Source organism: Girardinichthys multiradiatus, chromosome 15 (genome assembly GCF_021462225.1).
Source record: "Girardinichthys multiradiatus isolate DD_20200921_A chromosome 15, DD_fGirMul_XY1, whole genome shotgun sequence".
Taxonomy (NCBI): domain Eukaryota; kingdom Metazoa; phylum Chordata; class Actinopteri; order Cyprinodontiformes; family Goodeidae; genus Girardinichthys; species Girardinichthys multiradiatus.
The window spans coordinates 12,322,405-12,343,528 of NC_061808.1; the positions used below are offsets into that span (position 1 = coordinate 12,322,405).

The window sequence follows — 21,124 nt, forward strand, 5'->3', positions numbered from 1 at the left end:
AGAAACCTGGACATTTTATAGTTTCTGTTGACTAGTAGTTTTGTTTTTAATATAATTTTTACACTTCTCGCATCTCCATCCAAAAAAAGAAAATTTCAATTTAATAATGGAATAGCCACTCCTGTTTTGGTTTTCAGTGTTGTTTCCTGGAAAGTTCAAATTATGCACCAGACTGAAGAGCCACCACAACTAACCTCACTGAAAAATTCAGACAAACCAAAAACAATACATTTAAACAAGTACCACAGTAATCAACACTCACATAGATTTTTCATGTTAAATTAAATAATATTTTATTATGGTCAAAGAAAAGAAAAACATGTACATGTAACACACATAGCTCTTCTCATCAGGTAGTAGTGAGTTGCTGAAAAACACTAAAGGGTTCACTGTAGTCATGAACTTTCCAGTAGAAAAGAAAAACTGAAAACCAAAATGACTCACTGTGAAGATAAATTACAGAAATACAATAAAGACAAAGGTCAATTCTTCCAAAGAACAAAATCAACACTGCATAAAAGACCTCATGTAGTTGAGTCAAGTGCGTTTGACAGGGCTGGAGAGCGGCCCCCTCTGTAAGTGCAAGACGTGCAAAATCTGAGGATGTTTGTTTGTGAGGTGCACAATAAACAGAGCATCAACGCAAATGCTTCTCACTTCTCTGACAAGTAATAATCATTTAGGTCTTATCATTTACGAAACATAAAATGGTGGGATTCATTAAAAAAAATAAAATATGTGCATTGAGTCCCAGTGTCTGAAAGCACAAACAACAGTTCTCCAAGTTGCAGCAATGAATAAGATATGCCTTTCTACAATACACAGGTGAGTTTACATGTTCTGATTTAAACTCTCAGATTATAGTCCAATTACACAAAAACATATGATGAGCAACATGTACATAATTCAGATGATTGCACAGGGACAACCTATGAAAAATAAATTCATAGTTATTTTAAAAAGCTATGGAAAAGTGACAAAAGGAGGCCTAGTGGTGAACAACACCATTATGTCAGATGCTAACAGTGCTTTGCAAATGCATTTATACAATTTTCCTCATTTTGTCATTACCCCCAAACTTAATGTATCTTATTGGGATTTTATAAGGTAAAATAACCCAAAGTGCTGCAGAATTGCAAAGTGGAAGGACATTTTTAATTTTAAGATTGTTTAAGTATCTGAAAAGTGTTTTGTTGGTATTTGTATTCAAAAATAAATAAAATCTTGTTCAATCAACCATCTTTAAGTTGCCTAATAAGCAAATACTGCCCACCTGTTAATAATTTATTCTCTGTATTAATGCAGCTGTTCTCTGAATAGCTCAGATGTTGGTTAGAAAACATTGAGCAAACAGCATAATGAAGACCAAGAATCATATCACAGAGCTCAGGGACAAGGTTGTGGAGATATTTAGGCAAGGTAATGTTACCAATGCAAACTTCACAATTACAAGCAACTTTTTGTTTGTCTTTGTCATACTATCCCAATAAAATGCATTGAAGTCTGTGATTGTAATGTGAGAATTGTTACAAAAAAGATAAATACACTTTTGCAAAATGACAGTGTATGGCAGCAATTCTAAACTAGTGAGATACATAATTTAATGTAATTTATCCTCACAAAAGAGAAGCAAATCTTAAGATCGGGAAGTTTGGCTTGAACCTGTACTGTGGAAACATAAATACAGAAAAAAACGTTTTTTGAACACTTTATGTGAAGTGTCCAAATATGTACATACATTTTAGTTTCACTCTTCAAGTCAGTTTCTGACCAAAACGTTTTCTTCTGGGAAAATTAAATTTATTTTATTTAAAAAAAATGTTTTAAGGGCTTATCAGATTAATCTCTTAAGACATGTCTCACATTCCTTTCTATCTCTTTCAGATTAGGATTTGGAAATCCATACCTTCTGACAAAGAAAATACTCATTTCAGAGTTTACATATTGCAGAGGTCCAAGAGTGTCAAAGGATGCCATGAATGCTATTTAAACAACCATTACCAGTACATCTCCGAAGCTTCAGTGGGAATCTTAATTTTAAATGGTTCATGATCTGTCAATGGAAGAATCATGTCTGGAGTCCAAACCACCAGATTATTCTATTCCAAAACAAAGCCCGGGTTAGTAGAGTGAAATCTCTTTAAAAGTGGAGTTTTGTTCCCTTGGTGTCCATTATAATTCTTGCTGTATTGTTTCCCATGGTGATACACGTAAATAGACAGTAAAACAAAGTTCTCCAGGTGTTTAGATAGAGCTCCTGCGTTTATTCAGTCTCCTGTAAGTGTTGATGCTGTGCAAACCTGTGGACACTGAGCTAATGCCTGAGGGATGCTGCAAGCTGCACATGCAGCTGTTAGAATGAAGAGGGTTGGAAAAAGCCTCTCCCTGCTCCATGTAGGTGTCTGATGTGGAGAGGTCACGTGGGATGATCATGGGTATGGAGTACTGCAGCTTCTCTCTGCTCTTATACCAAAGACAGGAGCACATGGACTGGAAGTGGAGAACCTCGGCATAAACGTTACGCAAGCCGCGGCTCGCGGCCCCTGCACCGCTCCCTCCGACTGCACTTCCACCACCACACCCAGGCGGCGTAGAGGAGGGGGAGACTGTGTCTACAGAGCAGTTGATGTGCCCACCCACCTGACCGTTATGGGCAAGAAGAGCCCTCTGCTCAGCGTCCCTTTTCTCATCCTCAGTGTTCATTGTCATAAATCTCAGTACTGCTAAGTTGAGGAAGGCTCCAATCACCGCCAGGCCTGTCAGGATGTAGATAAAGCTAAAGGCCACATACTCTGGCTTGGTCTGCAGGGCATGCTTATTCTGCAAAGCCACATAGTCCCCAAAACCAATGGTAGTGAGTGTGATGAAGCAGTAGTAGTACGCATGAAAGAAGCTCCACTCTTCAAAGTGGGAGAAGGCCATGGCTCCCACACACAGTGTGCTCATGCAGGATATAAAACCAATGGTCACCATGTTGGCCAAGGAGACTTCGGTGCGCCTCATTCCAAGGCACTTCTTTAGGCGGTGGAGCAGGAATCTGACAAAGGTGTTGATCCGCTCACCAACACTCTGGAACATGACCAAAGTGAGGGGGATGCCTAGGAGGGCATAGAGCATGCAGAACACCTTTCCTCCATCTGTGCTTGGGGCTGCATGGCCATATCCTGTAGGAAAAATGGGAGAAAGAAGAAGGGTTACTGGAGTGAAACTAATGAAAACTACTCTGCAGATGACAAGGGTCGAACAAGAAAAGGCTGAATGCTGCAAACCTGGGGTTGAAAGACACAAATGATTTGTATTCTCTGAGTGGCTCTTCAAATAAATTCGAACACTCTTCATTTCACAGTGGCAGAATGCAATTGGAGATGAGAATGCACAGGAGTGTGGATGCAGGAAGAGCCAAGGATTGATGTCGTGTATTGGAGAAAGGTCTTGAATAATTCATTGACAATTGGTCTCTGCAGAGTGGCTTCACTAATGAGTGCATTTGCACCTAATTAGAGCTCAACATTGTTCCAGATCAAATTGACAGGACACCAAAGGCTAGGTTGTAAATACCTGTCGTCAACATCTAAAAGAGAATCTTGCTTTACTTTGAATGATAAAACAAATAACAGAGTCAAAGGTACACTTTGAACAGTGAAAGAGCCCAGGAGCAAGAAGTTGTCAGAGAAGACAGTTTCTAAGAAGGTTGCACATCAACATTTTGGGGAAGATTTCCTATTAATTCAGCCCATAATGAAACCAGATATTTACATACACTGTATGGAAAGACACATAGCCCTATTTTTATTCACTGTCTGACATTAAATCAGAATTAACCATTTATGTTTTAGACTATTTAGGATTACCAAAATTATTTCAGTTTGCGAAATGCTACAATAATGGGCGAGAATATTTTTACAGATTATGTTTTCTTTAGTTTCTTTAAGTGTAAAAAACTGTATGACTTCAAATGAGTATCAAGCTTCTCACAGAGCTAACTGGAGTTTTGGCCTATTCCTTCCAACAGAATGGGTCTAACTGAGTCAGGTTCAGAAGCTGCCTTGCTCATTTGTCTTTAGGTTTTGTCCACATTTTCATTTTCTATGAGACTGAGATCATGGATCTGTGATAGCCATTCCGAAACCTTAACTTTGTTGTCATTAAGCCATTTTATGACTAATTTGGTGGTATGTAAGGGTAGTTATCTATTTGAAAGAAGCTTTTACTTCCTAGCTGATGCGTTGAGGTGCTGCTTGAGATGATGATCTTTTGTGAAGTGCATCTGCATGTACCAACACCTCTACTGCACAGTTGGGATGGAGTTCTAAGGCTTGCAAGCCTTCTTCCTTCCAAATGTAGCAAATCACTTAACAGTTATAATTTACAATAAATAAATGAACATCTAATCTTTTTTTATTAATACAATTTTATTTAAATTAGCTTTTTCAATAAAATTTCAAAACCAATGGCTCCATATAAGATGTTTATTGTATAAAATATCTTCACTACATTTCCAAAACTGTTTGACCTGAGCAATAAATGACTATATGAAATTTTATTTTTACATGTACTGTGTTGGTGCTAAATATTACAGGATGAAATATTCAAGCATGTGTATCCCACTCAGTAAAACCAGGTTAGAATTTAACCTAATAAACAAAAGGTGTTTATTTTGATTTAGTTTTTTTGTCATAAGTTTAGTCAATGAAATTAACACTACCTTTCTTTGGTTTGCTGGAAAGTATGTATGCTTTCCCACTGTAAGCAAAACACTCCAGGGTTAATTTCTAAGCAGATTGAGAGTAACTTTTCTAGGCGGACCAGAGTTCACTTGTTTGGTCCACATCAGAGTTCAGATGAGGAAATGAACCCTGGTCCGTTTAAAACAACTCAGGTGTGAAAGTGCCCCAAGGTGTTATTTATCCTTAAACAAAACCTTCAGGCTCTCTTCCCGTTTCTCTCTCAGTTATGCATGCAATAGACATATTCTGTAATCTAACTCTGATTGTATAGTTGGATTCAAAATCTTTACATGCAACTCCCTTCGACATCCTCCTGACATGTGGAGAAACACAGATTAAACTGAAATACAGATGAAAACCCTGATAACCACAGGTTACACAAGTCAAAGAGGTTGATTAGGAGTCTAAATGTAATTACCAGAGGGTTAATTTAATTCCTGAAGCTCTGGTTTTATTGCAACACAAATCTATTTCGCTTTGCCATCTTTCTTTCTGATGCTAAATCTGTTTAAACTTTTCCCATTCGCTCAGGCAAAATGAGAGCTCCAGGAAAAGATGTGATAATTGTTCTACATTTTGGAACAACACATCCAATCCCATTTTGAAGCCCCCATAACAAAGATCAGTTATTTTTGTGTGAAAATAGAAAAAGAAATCCTGTGGTGTGCACGGTGGCACAGTTGGTAGCACTGTTGCCTTCCTGCAAGAAGTTCCTGGGTTCGACTCCTGGCTGGGGGTCTTTCCTCATAGAGTTTGCATGTTCTCCCCGTGCGTGTGTGGGTTCTCACCAGGTACTCTGGCTTCCTCTCACAGTCCAAAAACATGACTGTTAGGTTAATTGGACTCTCTACGTTGCCCTTAGGTGTGAATGAGTGTGTGCATGGTTGTTATGGAGTTAAATTTGTCTCAATTTTATTCAATCAAACAAAAAACTAATCTCAATCAAAAAAAAACTAATCTCAATCAAAAAAATAATATTCAGTCAAAAAAAACTAATCTCAATCAAAAAATATTAAGTTGTGATCAAAACTTTCAGAGTTTTTTCTCACAAAGAGAAAAAAGTTATTTGCAAAACATAAACTTTTATTTGCGCAGGTCAAAAATCTTTGGTTACGAGTCTCGCTTTTTTGGTTTTGACGCTCTCTGTTTTTGGTTGAACTCAATGAATTTTGAGTTCTGGGAACATGAACATCCTGGGCGGGGCCTAAAGACGAACGCTGTAAGACGTTTCCCTATTGGTTAGCGCTGACTAAAGCAGCAGACTCTGATCCCCCGCATCTCTGAACTTCTGCTCGAACTGCAGAGCTTGCAGCGTCGCTTCAGTGAGGAGACATCAACTCTACAGAAGAAAACTGCGGTCAAGTGAGCCGAAAGTCAGAAATACGCGGTCACGCCAGTCGACACCAGCTCTCTCTTAAAGATTAGCGTCACGCATACAAGGTGCTTTATACATACTACACTTGGGGTAGTTGTGTATTTCTCCAGAAACCTACAGTGAAATTATGAAATACTAATTCTGGTTATAATATAGATGACCCTCTAATATAATCTGAAGAGATTGTGTTGTCACCTCTCATGGTTTTGGAGAAATAAATTCCTGAAAGTGGGACAAATGCATATAATGGTTGAGCATTTTGAGGTATTTTGACAAGATATTTCTCCAAAACTGTACAGTAAAATATAAAATATTTATTCTTTTACATAAAACATGAATGTGAAAGTTGTAAAAATGTAATTAATATAAATGTTCTGTAGGTTACTTTTCTGTTTTCCTTTTATTTTCTCAACCGTTGCCAGAATCGGATCCTTTCTGCTCCATTACCGTAATGCACCTTGTATGCGTGACGCTAATCTTTAAGAGAGAGCTGGTGTCGACTGACGTCACCGCGTATTTCTGACTTTCGGCTCACTTGACCACAGTTTTCTTCTGTACAGTTGATGTCTCCTCACTGAAGCGACGCTGCAAGCCCTGCAGTTTGAACAGAAGTTCAGAGATGCGGGGGATCAGATTCTGCTGCTTTAGTCAGCGCTAACCAATAGGGAAACGTCTTACAGCGTTCGTCTTTAGGCCCCGCCCAGTATGTTCATGTTTCCAGAACTCAAAATTCGTTGAGTTCAACCAAAAACAGAGAGCGTCAAAACCAAAAAAGCGAGACTCGTAACCAAAGATTTTTGACCTGCGCAAATAAAAGTTTATGTTTTGCAAATAACTTTTTTCTCTTTGTGAGATAAAACTCTGAAAGTTTTGATCACAACTTAATATTTTTTGATTGAGATTAGTTTTTTTTGATTGAATATTATTTTTTTGATTGAGATTAGTTTTTTGTTTGATTGAATAATATTGAGACAAATTTAACTCCATAGGTTGTTAGTCCTGTATGTTGGCCTGCAATGGATTGGCGACCTGTCCATGGTGTACCCTGCCTCTCGCTCATGGACTGCTGGAGATAGGCACCAGCTCCCCTGTGACCAACTATGGAATAAGTGGTATAGAAGATGAATGAATGAATTAAAAAAATCCACCCTCAAAGGAAAGCTCTTTTTACAGTACTTTGAAAAAGTCTTGAAGCGGCCTCTGACTTCATGCTAAATAGGAGCCAGACTTTCCTGTAATCTTTCAAAGTGGTCTTGGTCAGTTGCTCTATAGAATCTCTGTAAGTATTTAGAAGTTTTTCTTTGGACTTTGGCTGCTTTTTTATTTATTTTCCCACAGTCCTTGTACCTGACCAGGACAACATATTGTGTAGGATGTCTTTAGATAGAGAACATTTAGACTAAATCAGCTGTTTTAATCCTACAGAAACCACAGGACAGAATTTGAAAGTCATATCTTTCAGAAACAAAACAACAAAAAACATTTATTAAAGCTAAACCTGATTTTCAGCTGATAACTTTTAGGAATCAGCTTGTTGGTGGGAAACTTCCTAATTTATCTGTGCTGCCCTTTGCATTTTTCATAGGTTGAGCTAAAGTAAGTGAAACCAGTAATATTTTTGCATGAGACTGCTAGATGTAAAGTGCCTAATGATTTGGTTTAAAATAATTCAATTCAATTCAATTCAGTTTTATTTATATAGCGCCAATTCACAACACATGTTGTCTCAAGGCACTCACAACAGTCAGGTACATACATTCCAATTAATCCTAATCATTGAACAGTGTAGTCGGAGTTAGCTTTTTATTCAAATTGGATAAAACGTTTTTCTATCTAAGGAAACCCAACAGATTGCATCCAGTCAGTGACTTGCAGCATTCCCTCCTCCCGGATGAGCATGGGTTTATTTGCTCAAATGTCTGTTGAGATTAGTCCCAATAACGGTTCATCCCTTGAGTCCTGGAACTTTTTTTATTTCAGATTATTAACTCCTCTGAGTTATGTGGCTTATCAAACAAACCCATTTGTTGAATTGTGAATTTCTGCATATTTGTTTTTTTTTATTGAAGTGAGGTTTCAAGATGTAACTCAAATGTTTTTTAAATGTGATTTTGTTTCTTGTCAGAAGTTTTTATACATATTAAGGCAAATTACAGCATTAGCAGATGTCAAAGTATTATCTTTAAAATAAACATATTTCTGAAAATAGTATGAACTGCATATTAGATACTTTATAAAGAAGTCAAAACAAAAACAACAGAAGGCCTCAATAACTCTTGCTCAGTGATTATATATTTGTAAAAATATGTTTTTTGAACTAAAACTATGTTTCTGTATGAAATTTGACATATGATTTGTAAACAACCTTAGGTGGAGGATTATGCAATACAAAAAGAGTGGCATTGTTGGGCCCAGTGCTTTTGTTTAGGTAATGATTATAACAAGATATTCTATATGTAAATCCTATGTCCTATATATATATATATATATATATATATATATATGTGTGTGTGTGTGTGTGTGTGTGTGTGTGTGTGTAATTAAGTAATTAAGTTCCTATAAATTATCTAAAACTGTATCTTTTGACCATTGCTATTTTTCAAATGCATACATTATCTCTGTTACTGCTCACTTTACAGTATATTTAGTTTAATTGAGTTTATTTATATAGAACCAAATTACAACAAATGTTCCCTCAAGAATCAAGAATCTAAATTCAGTTTTAATCAATCTAGTTCATTCTGACACATTGCATTCATATCAGCAGATTCAGATACATCTTCAAACAGTCCAATTTGGTTTTGTATGTCAGTCATGCACCTTTGGTCTGGCCTTCTTCTGCAGACACCGCTTATCTGGAATGCATTATTATCTTTAATATCTAGTCAGTCTGTTCCCTCAGGTGACAACTCAGATGGGTGAATAATAGTTCTTTTTTATGAATATATATTTAACTCTCTGCAAAGTTTTTTTTATTACTGTCTTCACTTTTTAGGCACTCCATTAGTGCACCACTCAACAAATGCAGCACCCTGCTGCAAAAACTAAAATAAAATGACAAGAAAGAACTAAAACATTTAGTTCTCCTGGGAAAATTGGTTTTGAGAAGAAAAAAGTCCTATATGCTGATATTTTCAGATTATCCTGGGTTGTCTTACTTTAGGATTTTCGTACTGTTGTAAAATGTAGCGCCCATTAAGCAAGTCATCCCTCTTCCTCAGGCTATGAGAATGTTATCACAAGATGGATTATGACTCTTCTGCTGGTGAAAGTACTATGCACTCCTCAGATATAATGTCCTATTACCTCCTGGAGAACTCCCTGTGCTTTGGCTAAAAGATTAAATATTAATGTTAAATATGCGTAATTACTAAATAACCATGTCACTACAAGACTTTGATGATTGCACATGTGCTTGCTAGTACTGGGTTGGATCCCTTTTTAGCGTTAGACTTGCTTTATTCGTTCCTAGCATAGATTCAACAAGATGTCAGAAACAATCCTCAGAGATTTTGGTCTATATGACCATGGTCGCATCATCTAGTTTCTACAGATTTTTCCGCTGAACATCCATAATGAAAATCTCCTTTTCCATCACATCCTAAATATGCTCTGTTGGATCTGGTTTAAGATTCATTGAGCATTGTGACATTATGCATTATCCTGCTAAATGTAAGCATTAGTAGTCGAGTACACTTTGGTCACAATTGGTCAGCAACAAGTCTCTGGTAGGCTGTGGCTCAATTGGGACAGAGGATCCCAGAATTTGCCAAGAAATCATCTCCCACATCATCATACCTCCACCACCAATCTGAACCTTTGATACAAAGCAGGATGGATCCATGCTTTCATGTTGTTTAAACCAAATTCTGGCCCTACCATCTGAACGTTGCAGCTAAAACTTAAGACTCGTCAGACCAAGCAATTTTTTTCCCATCTGTTACTGTCAGATTTTAGGGAGCCTTGTTCTGTGAGCCTCAGTTTGCTGTTCGTAGAGGACAGGACTGGCACCTAGAGTGGTCTTCTGCTGCAGCAGCCTATCTGCTTTAAAGTTGAAGCATGTTGTGCATCCACATACCTTGTTTGTAATGAGTGGTTATTTAAGCTACTATTGCTTTTCCAAAATCTTAGACCAATCTGTCTACTTGCATTTGACTTTTGACATCAAGAAGCCATTTTCACCCACACAACCACTGCTCATTGGGTATTTTCTCCTCATCGAAGCATTCTCTGTAAACCCAAGATTTGATTACTGTCTGGCAATAGCAACCATGCCACTTTCAAAGACACTTAAATCCCTTTTCTTCTTCATTTTCATGTTTTCTTTGAACTCCAAAACGTTGTCTTGACTACGTCTAGATGCCAGAATGCATTGTCACCATGCAATTGGATGATTTGCTCTATGTGGTACCAAGCAATTGAACAGGTGTACCTAATAATGGGGCTGGTGAGTGTGTTTCATGGGGAAAAACAGGAGACTTCAGGTGAAATAAGCAATTCTCCCTTTTTGAAAGGCAACAGTAAATCCCTCTAAAATTGCCTTCAATTCCTAATTTTCTGGGATTGCTGTGACCAGAATCAGTGACTCCTAGTAAACTGAGGATGAGGGTCTAATCTCTGTAACTATTACCTAATAAAAACATTAAAACAGCTGAATACTGAAAGGGAACAAATGCTTCTGCTTAATACAGGTGTACTGCACTTTGTTTCAATTTCCCCTTGCTGCTGCCTGAACCAGAGTTAGATGACCTAATGTTTCCTTTTGCTACTAATCATTTAATCATTTTACTAAGCATGAGCCAATCTGAAAATACAAGCAGCCTGAGAGGATTCCTATTTATTTTTAAGGCCTCAAACCAAGCGTGTAAGTCATTTTACCCTCTCTTTTCATTTCGCAGTTTTTAATCAAAAATGGGTGCACAGCATTCAGTGGTGATTAACCCTCAGTCAGATTTTGCAAATTAAACGCCTGATATCATCTGAATTCACTCATTTATGGCAGTGAACCTACAATGACTGATCCAGTTTAGTTTTTTTTACTTTTCATTTTTTTAGAGATGTGACAGCTTACTGTATAAACTTTGCTCCCATGGGCGTCTGCCTAAAAAACACAGCACTGCCAACAAAAACACACAGCATCTGACGTCTCTATTGCACTGATTAATTAGACTTGGAAAAAAAAAACGGTCTTTGAAAATAGACCAAAGAGCAACATAATGTAGCTCTGAGGGCTTCGGCTTGCTGTCACTCAATTAAATTTCCATTGATTACCAGGAACAATTTGTTCTCACCAAACAAGCCTAGGAGTGTGACTCCTTGGGGACAAGTTTTCATGTAAGGGATGCATTCATCTTGGATATTCATTTTTTTACAGTTCTAATAATTTGATAAAGTGAAGTGGTAGAAAAGAAGATTTCAGATAAAACATACATGTGAAATAATGGAAGGAGTGCAAGGAACAACAGGATGCAGTCTCCTAAACGGCAGTGTTGCTGAGAGCCCTGGTGACACTGGGCTTGATGGATAATGTCCTCAGACATCTCTTCAGCCTGGAGAGTAGACAGAGTCAAGCAACATAATATACTCACCAGTGTGCTCGTGCGTGTGTCCTGCAAGACTTCACACAAATGTAGTTGTTTTTTTTTCTTTGCACTGTGCAAATGTTTTTATGCTCTTATAACCCTCTCCAAACCACTGAGTTTCAGGAACATTATCATTGTTTTAAAGGGTTCTTGCAAAAAAAGTGGAAGCTGTGTTTTTCACTAAATATAAGTATTAATGAGACTATACTTTGTAGAATAACTTTTAACTGAAAGCGCACCAGCAAGTCTTTTTGCATATCTTGAGACTGGAGCTTTTGCTGTTTACTGAGTTTACAATGGCAAACTTAATTTTAACAAAACCACCAGTATGTTTAAAGTTTGTGAGCAGGTTGATCCCTTGTTTTAAACTTATTTTTTTTGTGTGTCTGAATGAGAGAGATGATTTATGTTTGTGGGAAACATCATCATTTGTGAATGATTCGTGATTCTAAAATAAAAGCCCAAGCACCTGTACATGTCACACCTCCTCTAGCACAAACAAACTGAAAATTAGAAATATGACAGCGTTACTAAAAGGATATGACTACTGATATCAAGGATCTGTAAACACATTCTTTCTGCAAGCATGAAGTGTGTTTAGAGGTGCTACACAGTCACAACATTCAGCCTTATATGGCCAGCCCTGTTATCCACATACAGGTGGCCTGAGGAGGCTAACCAGTCACCGTTATCAGCATTTACAGCCTCCCTAAAATGCTGAGCAGATTGGGGAATGTTCTGGTTAACCATGCGAGTAAACACTGATCATGTCCTCTTATTGGTACAGGCTGTCTTGTCTTCGCACAGCAGTCCACTCTGCCCAGCAGGCCTCCCTCACAGCTCACTTTCATCTCCAGATGTGCCTGGCCAAAAATATCATAAACAAGACCCTGTGAATTCTAAAACTCCTGTCCACTTGTTTGTAGCATCACCCGTATCTGCTAATGACACCCAAAGATGATACGTTAAAAGATGGCAGCGATACAGTGTTTTCCCATGAACTATGTCTCATTCTAGTCTTTTCCTTGGAGCCACTGATCCTCATTAATTTTCATGCACAGACACCTCAAACTCTAGACAACCCTGTGATTGTTTATAGAAGCCCTCAAACACGGCTCTGGTCCTCCCATCTCCCCACAGTACACAGTTGGGCTTTTGACCCCCAAGGTCTGTTTGGCAGCTGCTGTGAAATATCCATGTGTGTGAAAGCAGGGGATTCTTGGCTGTGGTTTTAATGGAAATAAAGTATCCATGATCCTGAATATTACCAATTGAGTGTTTTTAATTTAATATAACTCAGTAAAAAGGGAAAATCTCAACTTCCGAAACGTGTATGTTTTTAATCAGCAGTTCCACAGTCAAATGCTCTATTAACATTAAAATAATAATGTTAAGGATTAATAACATTTTCATAATGAAAATATATGAAAACGTTTAAAATGATCACAGTGCTTAGGAACTTTTAATTTGGAAATTAAGGCCTTTTCTCTTGCGAATAAATGTAATTTGACAAAGGCACTTGTTTCTTTTAGCTACTCCTCAGCAAAGGAAAGATGTGAAAACATGGGAATAAAGCAAAGGCTATGCGTGTTGATAGCAAAGTCACAAATGGCGAGAACATTATTGCTCTATTAAAGTTGTCTATAAGTTTCATAATTTAATAATAATGAAGTCAGAATAATAATTCAATTGTTCTGACTTCAGAACAATTGAATTGTTCTGAAGTCAGAACAACTGACTTCATAAAAACCTATACATATTATATAAAAATGCTTATTTTTTCCACAGTTAAGACCGTGGTTATCAAAGTTTTTTTTTGCACAGCCAATCGTGCGAAAAATCCTTGTTTGTTTGTCACAAACAAGGATTTGTTTGATGGCAAACAAATCCTTGTTTGTCATCAATCCTTGTGACAAACAAGGATTTATGAGGATCCAAGTCTATATTTCCATCACATATAGTGAGGAGGATGATAAGGAAAAGATGAAAAATCTCCTAACCTCACTGTTGGAGAACTGCAGCAGAAGCAGCACCTTGGGATCAAAATCCACAGACCCAATAAACAACACCCTTTGGATTTATTTTATTGCCTACTAATTGTTGGCTTTGATGACAAGAATTTGTAAAACAAAACAAAAAAATATTTATTATAAAATGAAATAGATTTGCACAAAGTAATGTCAATATTTGAGCATTCTGAGCATTTTTCAGCTGTGGCATATTCTGTGCCACTCTCCTATACATCTTGGACTGGTGAAGATCCTGTGCAACAGTTGTCGTTTCTATTTGGGTCACTGAAGCTTAGAATACAGTAGAATAAAATGTAATAAATAATTTTTAGGCACCATAGTGGAAAATAGCCTCCTGCTCTTCAATATAAAAGACAGCATTTAAAAATGGCTGAGCACAAAAAGTAGAAACACAAAGTGAAAAATGAAAACAAACTGACATAAAGCGGTTAAAGTGAAATTTTATGGCTGTTCATTTTTATTACCGTGGGCTATTATTTCAGTGAATTGGGAATACGAAGCATTTGGAAAAAAAGAACAGAGAGGCCAACAAGACACCTATGGCTACTCTGTGGGAGTGGTTGTAGTTATCATCAGTCTTTTTCTTGCCCAGATCATTCAGTTTTCATTCAGTTGAAAATGGCCAGATCCTGGCAAATTTAGACAAGCACCATTCTTCTTCCAGTTTATAATGATAGACTTATCTGATATCAGGGGGTGTGTTGGGTAAGTTGGACATCTTTTTGTAACCGTCTCTCGGGGTATACGTTTTCAATTATCTTTTCTCTGAGTTGCTTGGAGTGTTGTTCATGTTACAGTTTTAGCAGGAATGCTGATGAACCAGTAACTTCATCTCCTGGAGACAAATGGTTGCTTTTCACAATAAGTCGACACATCTCAACTGCACTTAGATTAGCTTCTTTTCACTAATTGTGCTGACATTAAGTAGCTGGATCTCTATTGGATTATTTTTTAAGGAGGTAAATATTTTTGCAAACCATTATTTTTTAACTATGTGTGTAAATAATTGCTGTCAGTTTCTAAAAATCAGTTTTTACTTTGAAGAGAATTTATTTCCCTGTTCTTCTCAAAATAGTCAAATGGTATCAATTGTGATTTCAATAATAAAAATCAACACAAAGGGAAAAAATATCCAAAAAGGGTAAATATGGTTAACAGCCTATGTACATAACAGCCCGTTGTTTGGAAGTGATGCCAGTAAACGCCTTTTCTGTCCAATCATCGCAAACATAATTATGTGGAGTTTGCTAAACCCCTCTGGAACTGGAGCAGTGGGCTTTAGGTAGAGGAGCCTGAGATCAAACTTCAGATATTAAACAAAAGATTAATATGTGGAAAAGCATTACATGCCCACTGTCTAGCACAACGTTAGATCTGTGATGCTGTGGGCATATTTCTCTTCCAAAGACCCTGGGGACCTTGTCAGAGTGCATTCTATCAGGAACATTTCTAAATAGCAGGGAATATTTCAGATCTAAATCATACAGCCAAATCAAAACAAAACAGTTCTGTAGTGATATATTCTCCATTCTTAATCTTAGAAAGTGCTTTGGGGCCCAGTGTGTTGTATGAATTTTTTATTACAGTAACTGTAATAAAATAGCCCAATCAGATGACCACAAATGGTCCCTGACACAAAACACTGGATCATGTGTTTTTACCCAAGGTTTTCCAGGGAAGAGAACCTCTGAGCTAATATAAACAGAACCAGCTCAAAACCAAAATGAGCAGAAATTAAGGCCAAAAAGAAAGTGATGGATGATCCCTATCAACATTTGTTTGTTTTAGTCATGACCACAATCATCATGCAACCTGAAGGAAGTAATTATTTCAATCAAAGCTATCATGTTCCCTAAATGCTAATTAGTTTGGTTGTGACAGCCCCTCCTCTTTAAACATGCGGGGATCTGTCCTTAATATTGTTTATCTTCTATGTTTTTATGTTGTGTTATTCTTTTACGAGGCGCACCCTGAAGTATCAACCCACAGGATCCGCCAGGGCCCAGTGCCTCCTGCTTATAATAAGCGCCGTGCTTCCGCCTCACCCCACCTGGTCCCCGCTGTGGCCACGCCAGCGTCCGTAGGCCACACTCTCAACCGACTTATTTGATTTCAACATCCTCATCACTGTCTAACATTTCATGACAATTATTCACATCACATACCTACATGCAACTACATTAGTACGACTTATATACTGATTACACACACTGACCATTATTTATTGTATTGTTTTGGCTCATTAAAGAGATTCATTTTGGTGCATCCGTGTCTTTCCGTGCTTTTGTTATGGCTAAAAGAGCCGACCCGAGATCTAAATATAGAATCTTCACCATCAGAACTGGCTTTGTTTTTTTAATACTGATATCTTTTCCACTGGTGATTGGAGCTAACCAAACGTTTCTGTTCATGCTGATGAGGATTTAACAACTTTAAATCCCACAGAAAAATTTATCATCAAGCTAAAATAGGGCCAGAGAAGACAACTGTGGAGATATATCAAATGTTTAGAAGGTTTTGTTGATACTGCAGTTTTATTATTACTTGAAATGACAAATATTTTTCATCATGTTTAGCAGCAAATGTTGTTCTAGCTTGTAACAAGTCCTTGTTAAAAGGGGCATGCAAAAATTATTTGTCATTTATTAAGTCACTCATTTCAGCCACTTCTATCCAGTATATTGTTCTGTCAGTGATGATCTATACCTCGTGATCAAAGGTGAGGATTGGAACGTAAATCAAGAACTTACCTGGACAACTATCCATCTCCCGTTCTACCCTACTAATACTCATGAGCAAAACATCAGGATACTTAAACTCTGGTGAGGCAGTAAACGAACCCCAACCCTTAGAACATAGCTCACATTTTTCCAAGCTGTGGCAGAGGTCCCCAAATGGAGGATCACGGTGTGGTTACAGACCCAAATTAAGCCTTTTGTCAGACTTAACCGTGCATGTTTTCTAGGATTTATGGCTACACTCTCTTTTCAAACTCCTAGGTTAAAAATGGTCATTACGGGTTCTTGTAGAGGAGTAGAGATAGATAGATAAGCTAAAACCTGCAACCTGCAGGTTGAAAAAGAAGCCCTGCATAGATGTTTCTAATAGGAGACCTTTGGAACAGATAAAAAGGTTCTGCTTTAGACTGGTTGGACTTCCATATACAGGTGCATCCTAATAAATTAGAACATTATGAAAAAGTTAATTTATGTCATCAACTCCATCACCCATACATTAAATAGCCTAATTACACAGAGGCTGATGTTTTAAAGGCTAGCTAATGAAAACAACAGGACATTTACAATTATAGCAATACATCTTCCTAATAAAAAATCATTTGTGGGCTTAAGGACAAGTATGTATAATACCTGCTTAGTAGTTAAAAGTAGGTACTTTTAATCTGACAAACGAGCCAATTTACTGAGATATACCTGTATTTATTCTTCCCGTGGAGAGTTTAAAACCGGTTTCTCTCAAGTGTTCAGAGACAACAGAAAACATCAAACCAAAATTGATGAAGAGTAACTACAAAACCAAAATTATTTGGGGAATCATAGCCATCTAAATCTGTAAAACAGCACAGAAAATTAATTAAATTAGAGCAGATTCCTGGTTTGATTGTAATACTGATTTACCTGGCTTATACTGGTTAATAGAAGTTCTGTTAGTAACAGATTTTGGCACAACATATTGTGTGGTGAGTTACCTTGTTTGGATCATATGTATCTTGGCTGGAAATTATTCCAAAGATTTGCCTATTTATTCTTATAACGACCTGTCACTTTCTACTTCAGCTGATGCTTTTGGCGGGTTGAAAGGGCTTAGAGCAGATTCTCCAATCAGCTCTTCATTACATGCTTCAGCAGCTAACAACAAATCTGTACAGAAAGGAAAGAAAGAGAGAGCAAGGGTGATGTAGCATGTATTTATCAAAAGCAATCTGATGCAACGCCAGAGGAGACAACACATTGGTAAAGCGTCTGCCTGAGTTTGCTTTAACTCGGTTACTCCTTTGTGGGCTCCAAATCGGGCCTGGGAGCATGTCATCTCATCCGGCACACAGCTGAGACCCAAACTCTGCCGCGTCACAAGCTTTCAGATTGAAATAACCAGACGTTGTATCTGAGAGCTGCGAAATATCTGTCAATGTTTTACTTTTGTGTGAAAAAAATCCATCAGGGACCACTTCCAAACGCACAACGTTAGGTTCCTTTTTAGGGGATATGAGAGGAAACCTTGGCAGGCCACAGTTTTCCATGAGGTCAGTAAGCAAGGCATTCCTAGCAGAGTGTGAGATCTCTGGGAGAGTAAGCTAATTAAATAAATGAAGTGAGTTAAGTACCTGATACATAGTTCAAATGAACAAGGTAAAGAAGGAGGAAAAGAAAGAACAGGGCAACAGGAAATTAATATTTTAAAAATATGAGGCAAGAAGATATAACTGTAAGTCAAAACAGAAACCATCTGTAAAGATAGAAACACATTTGATCATGTAAAACTTAATTTCTCAAGGCTTTTAGGAGAGGAGCTCGAATGACACATATGTGTTTCAAGTTCTCCATTCGTGTGTGTGTGTGTGTGCGTGTGTGTGTGTAGGGAGGGGGGGTTTGTGTAATGTGATCCAGGAATTTGAATTGGTCTCATTTAGACTTCTGCATAATGTAACAACTGTAAGAGCAGGAGGAATTTCCTAACCAATCTATGAACAAATATGGGTAAACCAAAATGGTGACATTTGAACCCGGCTGGAAAAGCTGGAAATTGTGCAGAAACGGATCTGATTTAATTTAATTTAATATCGAAAGCTATACCAGTTTCACAGCAGGTTGTGGGTTAGTATTTCATAAATAACCTGAAATGTAAGATTCAACTTAGCTTTTATTTAGGGTTTTATCTTTGTTCTCGTCACGTTTAGTGATGTAGGGTGGCTTATTTTGTAACTATTCATACCTGAGACATGTTTTGTTACTCACTCTCCTGTCAATATTTTGGCACTGTGATTTACTTGTCAGCTGATATTGCAGGAATCTAAATTTGCTGTTCAAATGCCTTAAAAAAAGATCATCAGCTTGATAAAAACCTTCAAAATGTTTCAGAAAAACATAAGAGGTCAAACTAGAAAAGGTCAAAGTCATACAGAATGAAAAGGTGAAGAAGTGTAAAAAAAAATTAAATGATAGAAAATGTAGATGCAATAAGGGGCTTTAATTTGCCACATAAAAATAAAGGGACAAAAAACATGAGTTAACAAACTTCTAACCAGTGGCTTGATACAGAGTCTCCCTCTCATATTTTGAAGCCTTTTTGGATCAGTGAACATTTCAAATGTACAAAGTCAACACTTTTAAGTCTGATTTAATGGTATTTTCTGCGAGAGACTACAGACCATGACTGTTAACAGAGATTTCAAACCCAGTTCAAACTCCTTCAAACTGGTGGCTGTGAAACAATTTTGACTTGCTGGTGTTGCCTTAGAAGCTCAGTTACTGTGTTGAACTTGCAAAGCAGCAGATACAATGAAAAGCAGCTATTCTGTCTCCTGGAGCATCAGGGATATTTGTTTGTGAGTATATAATGCATGTTGATGTTGTGCTAAGCTTTCTCAGTTTTCTTTAAGTCTATTATCCATATCAATCATCAGCAATATTTGATTTTCCATAGAGGTTAAGTTATTGGACTTGCTACTAACCTTTTGCAGCCTCACTTTAAATGTGTTACCTATGTCCTAATAGTTAAATAGTAATAAATTATAAGGTAGTTCTACGTGTATTTAGGTTCAATCAAAACAAATTTGTTGGTTTTCGTTTGCTGTGTCTAGACAGTTTCAGTGTTTCCATACAGAAGCAAACTGACCTTCAACTCAAACTGTCCAAGAACATTCTGGGAAAGCAAATTTAAAACCTTAGATGTTTGTGACTAGAAAGTTAGTGATGGTATTTCAGTACTGTTCCATAACTTATAGTTACACTATTTAATAATTGTAATGATTAATTACTCTGTTAATTACTTCTATGTCAGATCATTCTCCTTTGCTGTGGTTGGTTTCTTGTTAGCCCTGTTTTATGTCTGTCCCAGTTTAATTTTGTTTTGATTAGAATGCTTACAGAGGATCTTTTTGTTTTTGTTATAATAAAAGTTAATCTAATCTTTACCTTCACAGGCATGGCTTCTGCAACTCAGGCCTGCTTTTCACTGGTTTTCCTCACTCCATTATGGATCAAAACAGAATCGACCACAAGCACATCAGATACAGTTTAAATTATTTGTTGAACTACATAAACATTTTAAACTGCTTTTAGTTGTGTGGTATTCATTGGTACTTGGGGAAATGTGAAAAGGTTAACTGAAACACAAAGATAAACTGTAATTTCTTTGTATTTGTATGTTCAACCAAAATAGCCACTGTTGGATGGTTTGAGAATAAAGCAAAAAGAACAAAGATGAATGAACATGGTCAAATTTGGGTTCCATTCACACTCATCCTCAAGTTTATTTTTTTCTTTTGGAGAATAGTGTTCTTTTTTTTTAACTACTTTGAAGCAATTTTACAATCAAATACCAATCGTAGCATTTTGCACCATCAAGGAAGGTGACAGTACTCAACTCCTGATCTCTATTGTCTCCCTACTGAGTAGGTGGAGATCAGCAGTAGGGCTTACCATTTATGGTTGTATGTCAGCTGAACCTAATAGTGTTGCGATAAAACTATCACTCTTATTACAGAGCATACAGCAAGCAGTCAATTACATGCTAAACTGATGCTAAATTGACATTGGGTGGGTACAGGTTATTTTATGTGATAATGCAAAAAACATTACACTGATGATATCAAGTTTCCAAATATGGTCATGAACAGGACTCAGCTAGTTGTCATCACAAAAACATTGGCTACAATGAGGAAGACAGTTGGAATTGAATTAAGACCTGGCATCGACAAATAATCATCAATGATAGGTATAGGTAGGTTTGGATAGGTATCATAAAGGAAAAAGCTTGATCTGGACATGTACTATGTCTTATTCAAAAACACCAAGCTTACATGAAGATATAGTTCTCCTTTGACATTTTTCAAAGTTCTTTGGCCAAGTTAAAACTGTTACTTAATGCAAAAAGACTTAATATTGTCATGATACAACATTTTTGGACTTTGTTGTAGATCTTGGCTCCAGGACCCAGTGACTGTGCTCCTCGCCTGACTTCCTGTGTTCCTCGCACGACTGACTATGTGACTAACTACGCGCCCAATTATGCGCCCGACTATGTGCCCGAATATGTGCCCGAACCGCAGCATGGCAATGTGGCACTTGGCTATGTGACGACTGACCTTACGCCTGACTCCACGCCTGACTTTTCCCAGACTCCACGCCTGACTGTTTGCCTGACTATGTGCCTGACGACACTATGCCTGGG

General features: G+C 37.3%; 1 protein-coding gene across 1 annotated transcript in view; it reads right to left on the minus strand.

Annotated features, from left to right (window-relative positions):
• Nucleotides 1-276: 276 nt before the first annotated feature.
• Nucleotides 277-21,124, minus strand: part of kcnk3a (potassium channel, subfamily K, member 3a) — a 64,872-nt gene continuing 44,024 nt past the window's right edge. The window contains exon 2 of the mRNA XM_047387109.1: nt 277-3,164. Within this exon, the coding sequence (XP_047243065.1) occupies nt 2,245-3,164 (920 nt within the window). The 3' untranslated portion in view covers nt 277-2,244. The remainder of the gene's footprint in view (nt 3,165-21,124) is intronic.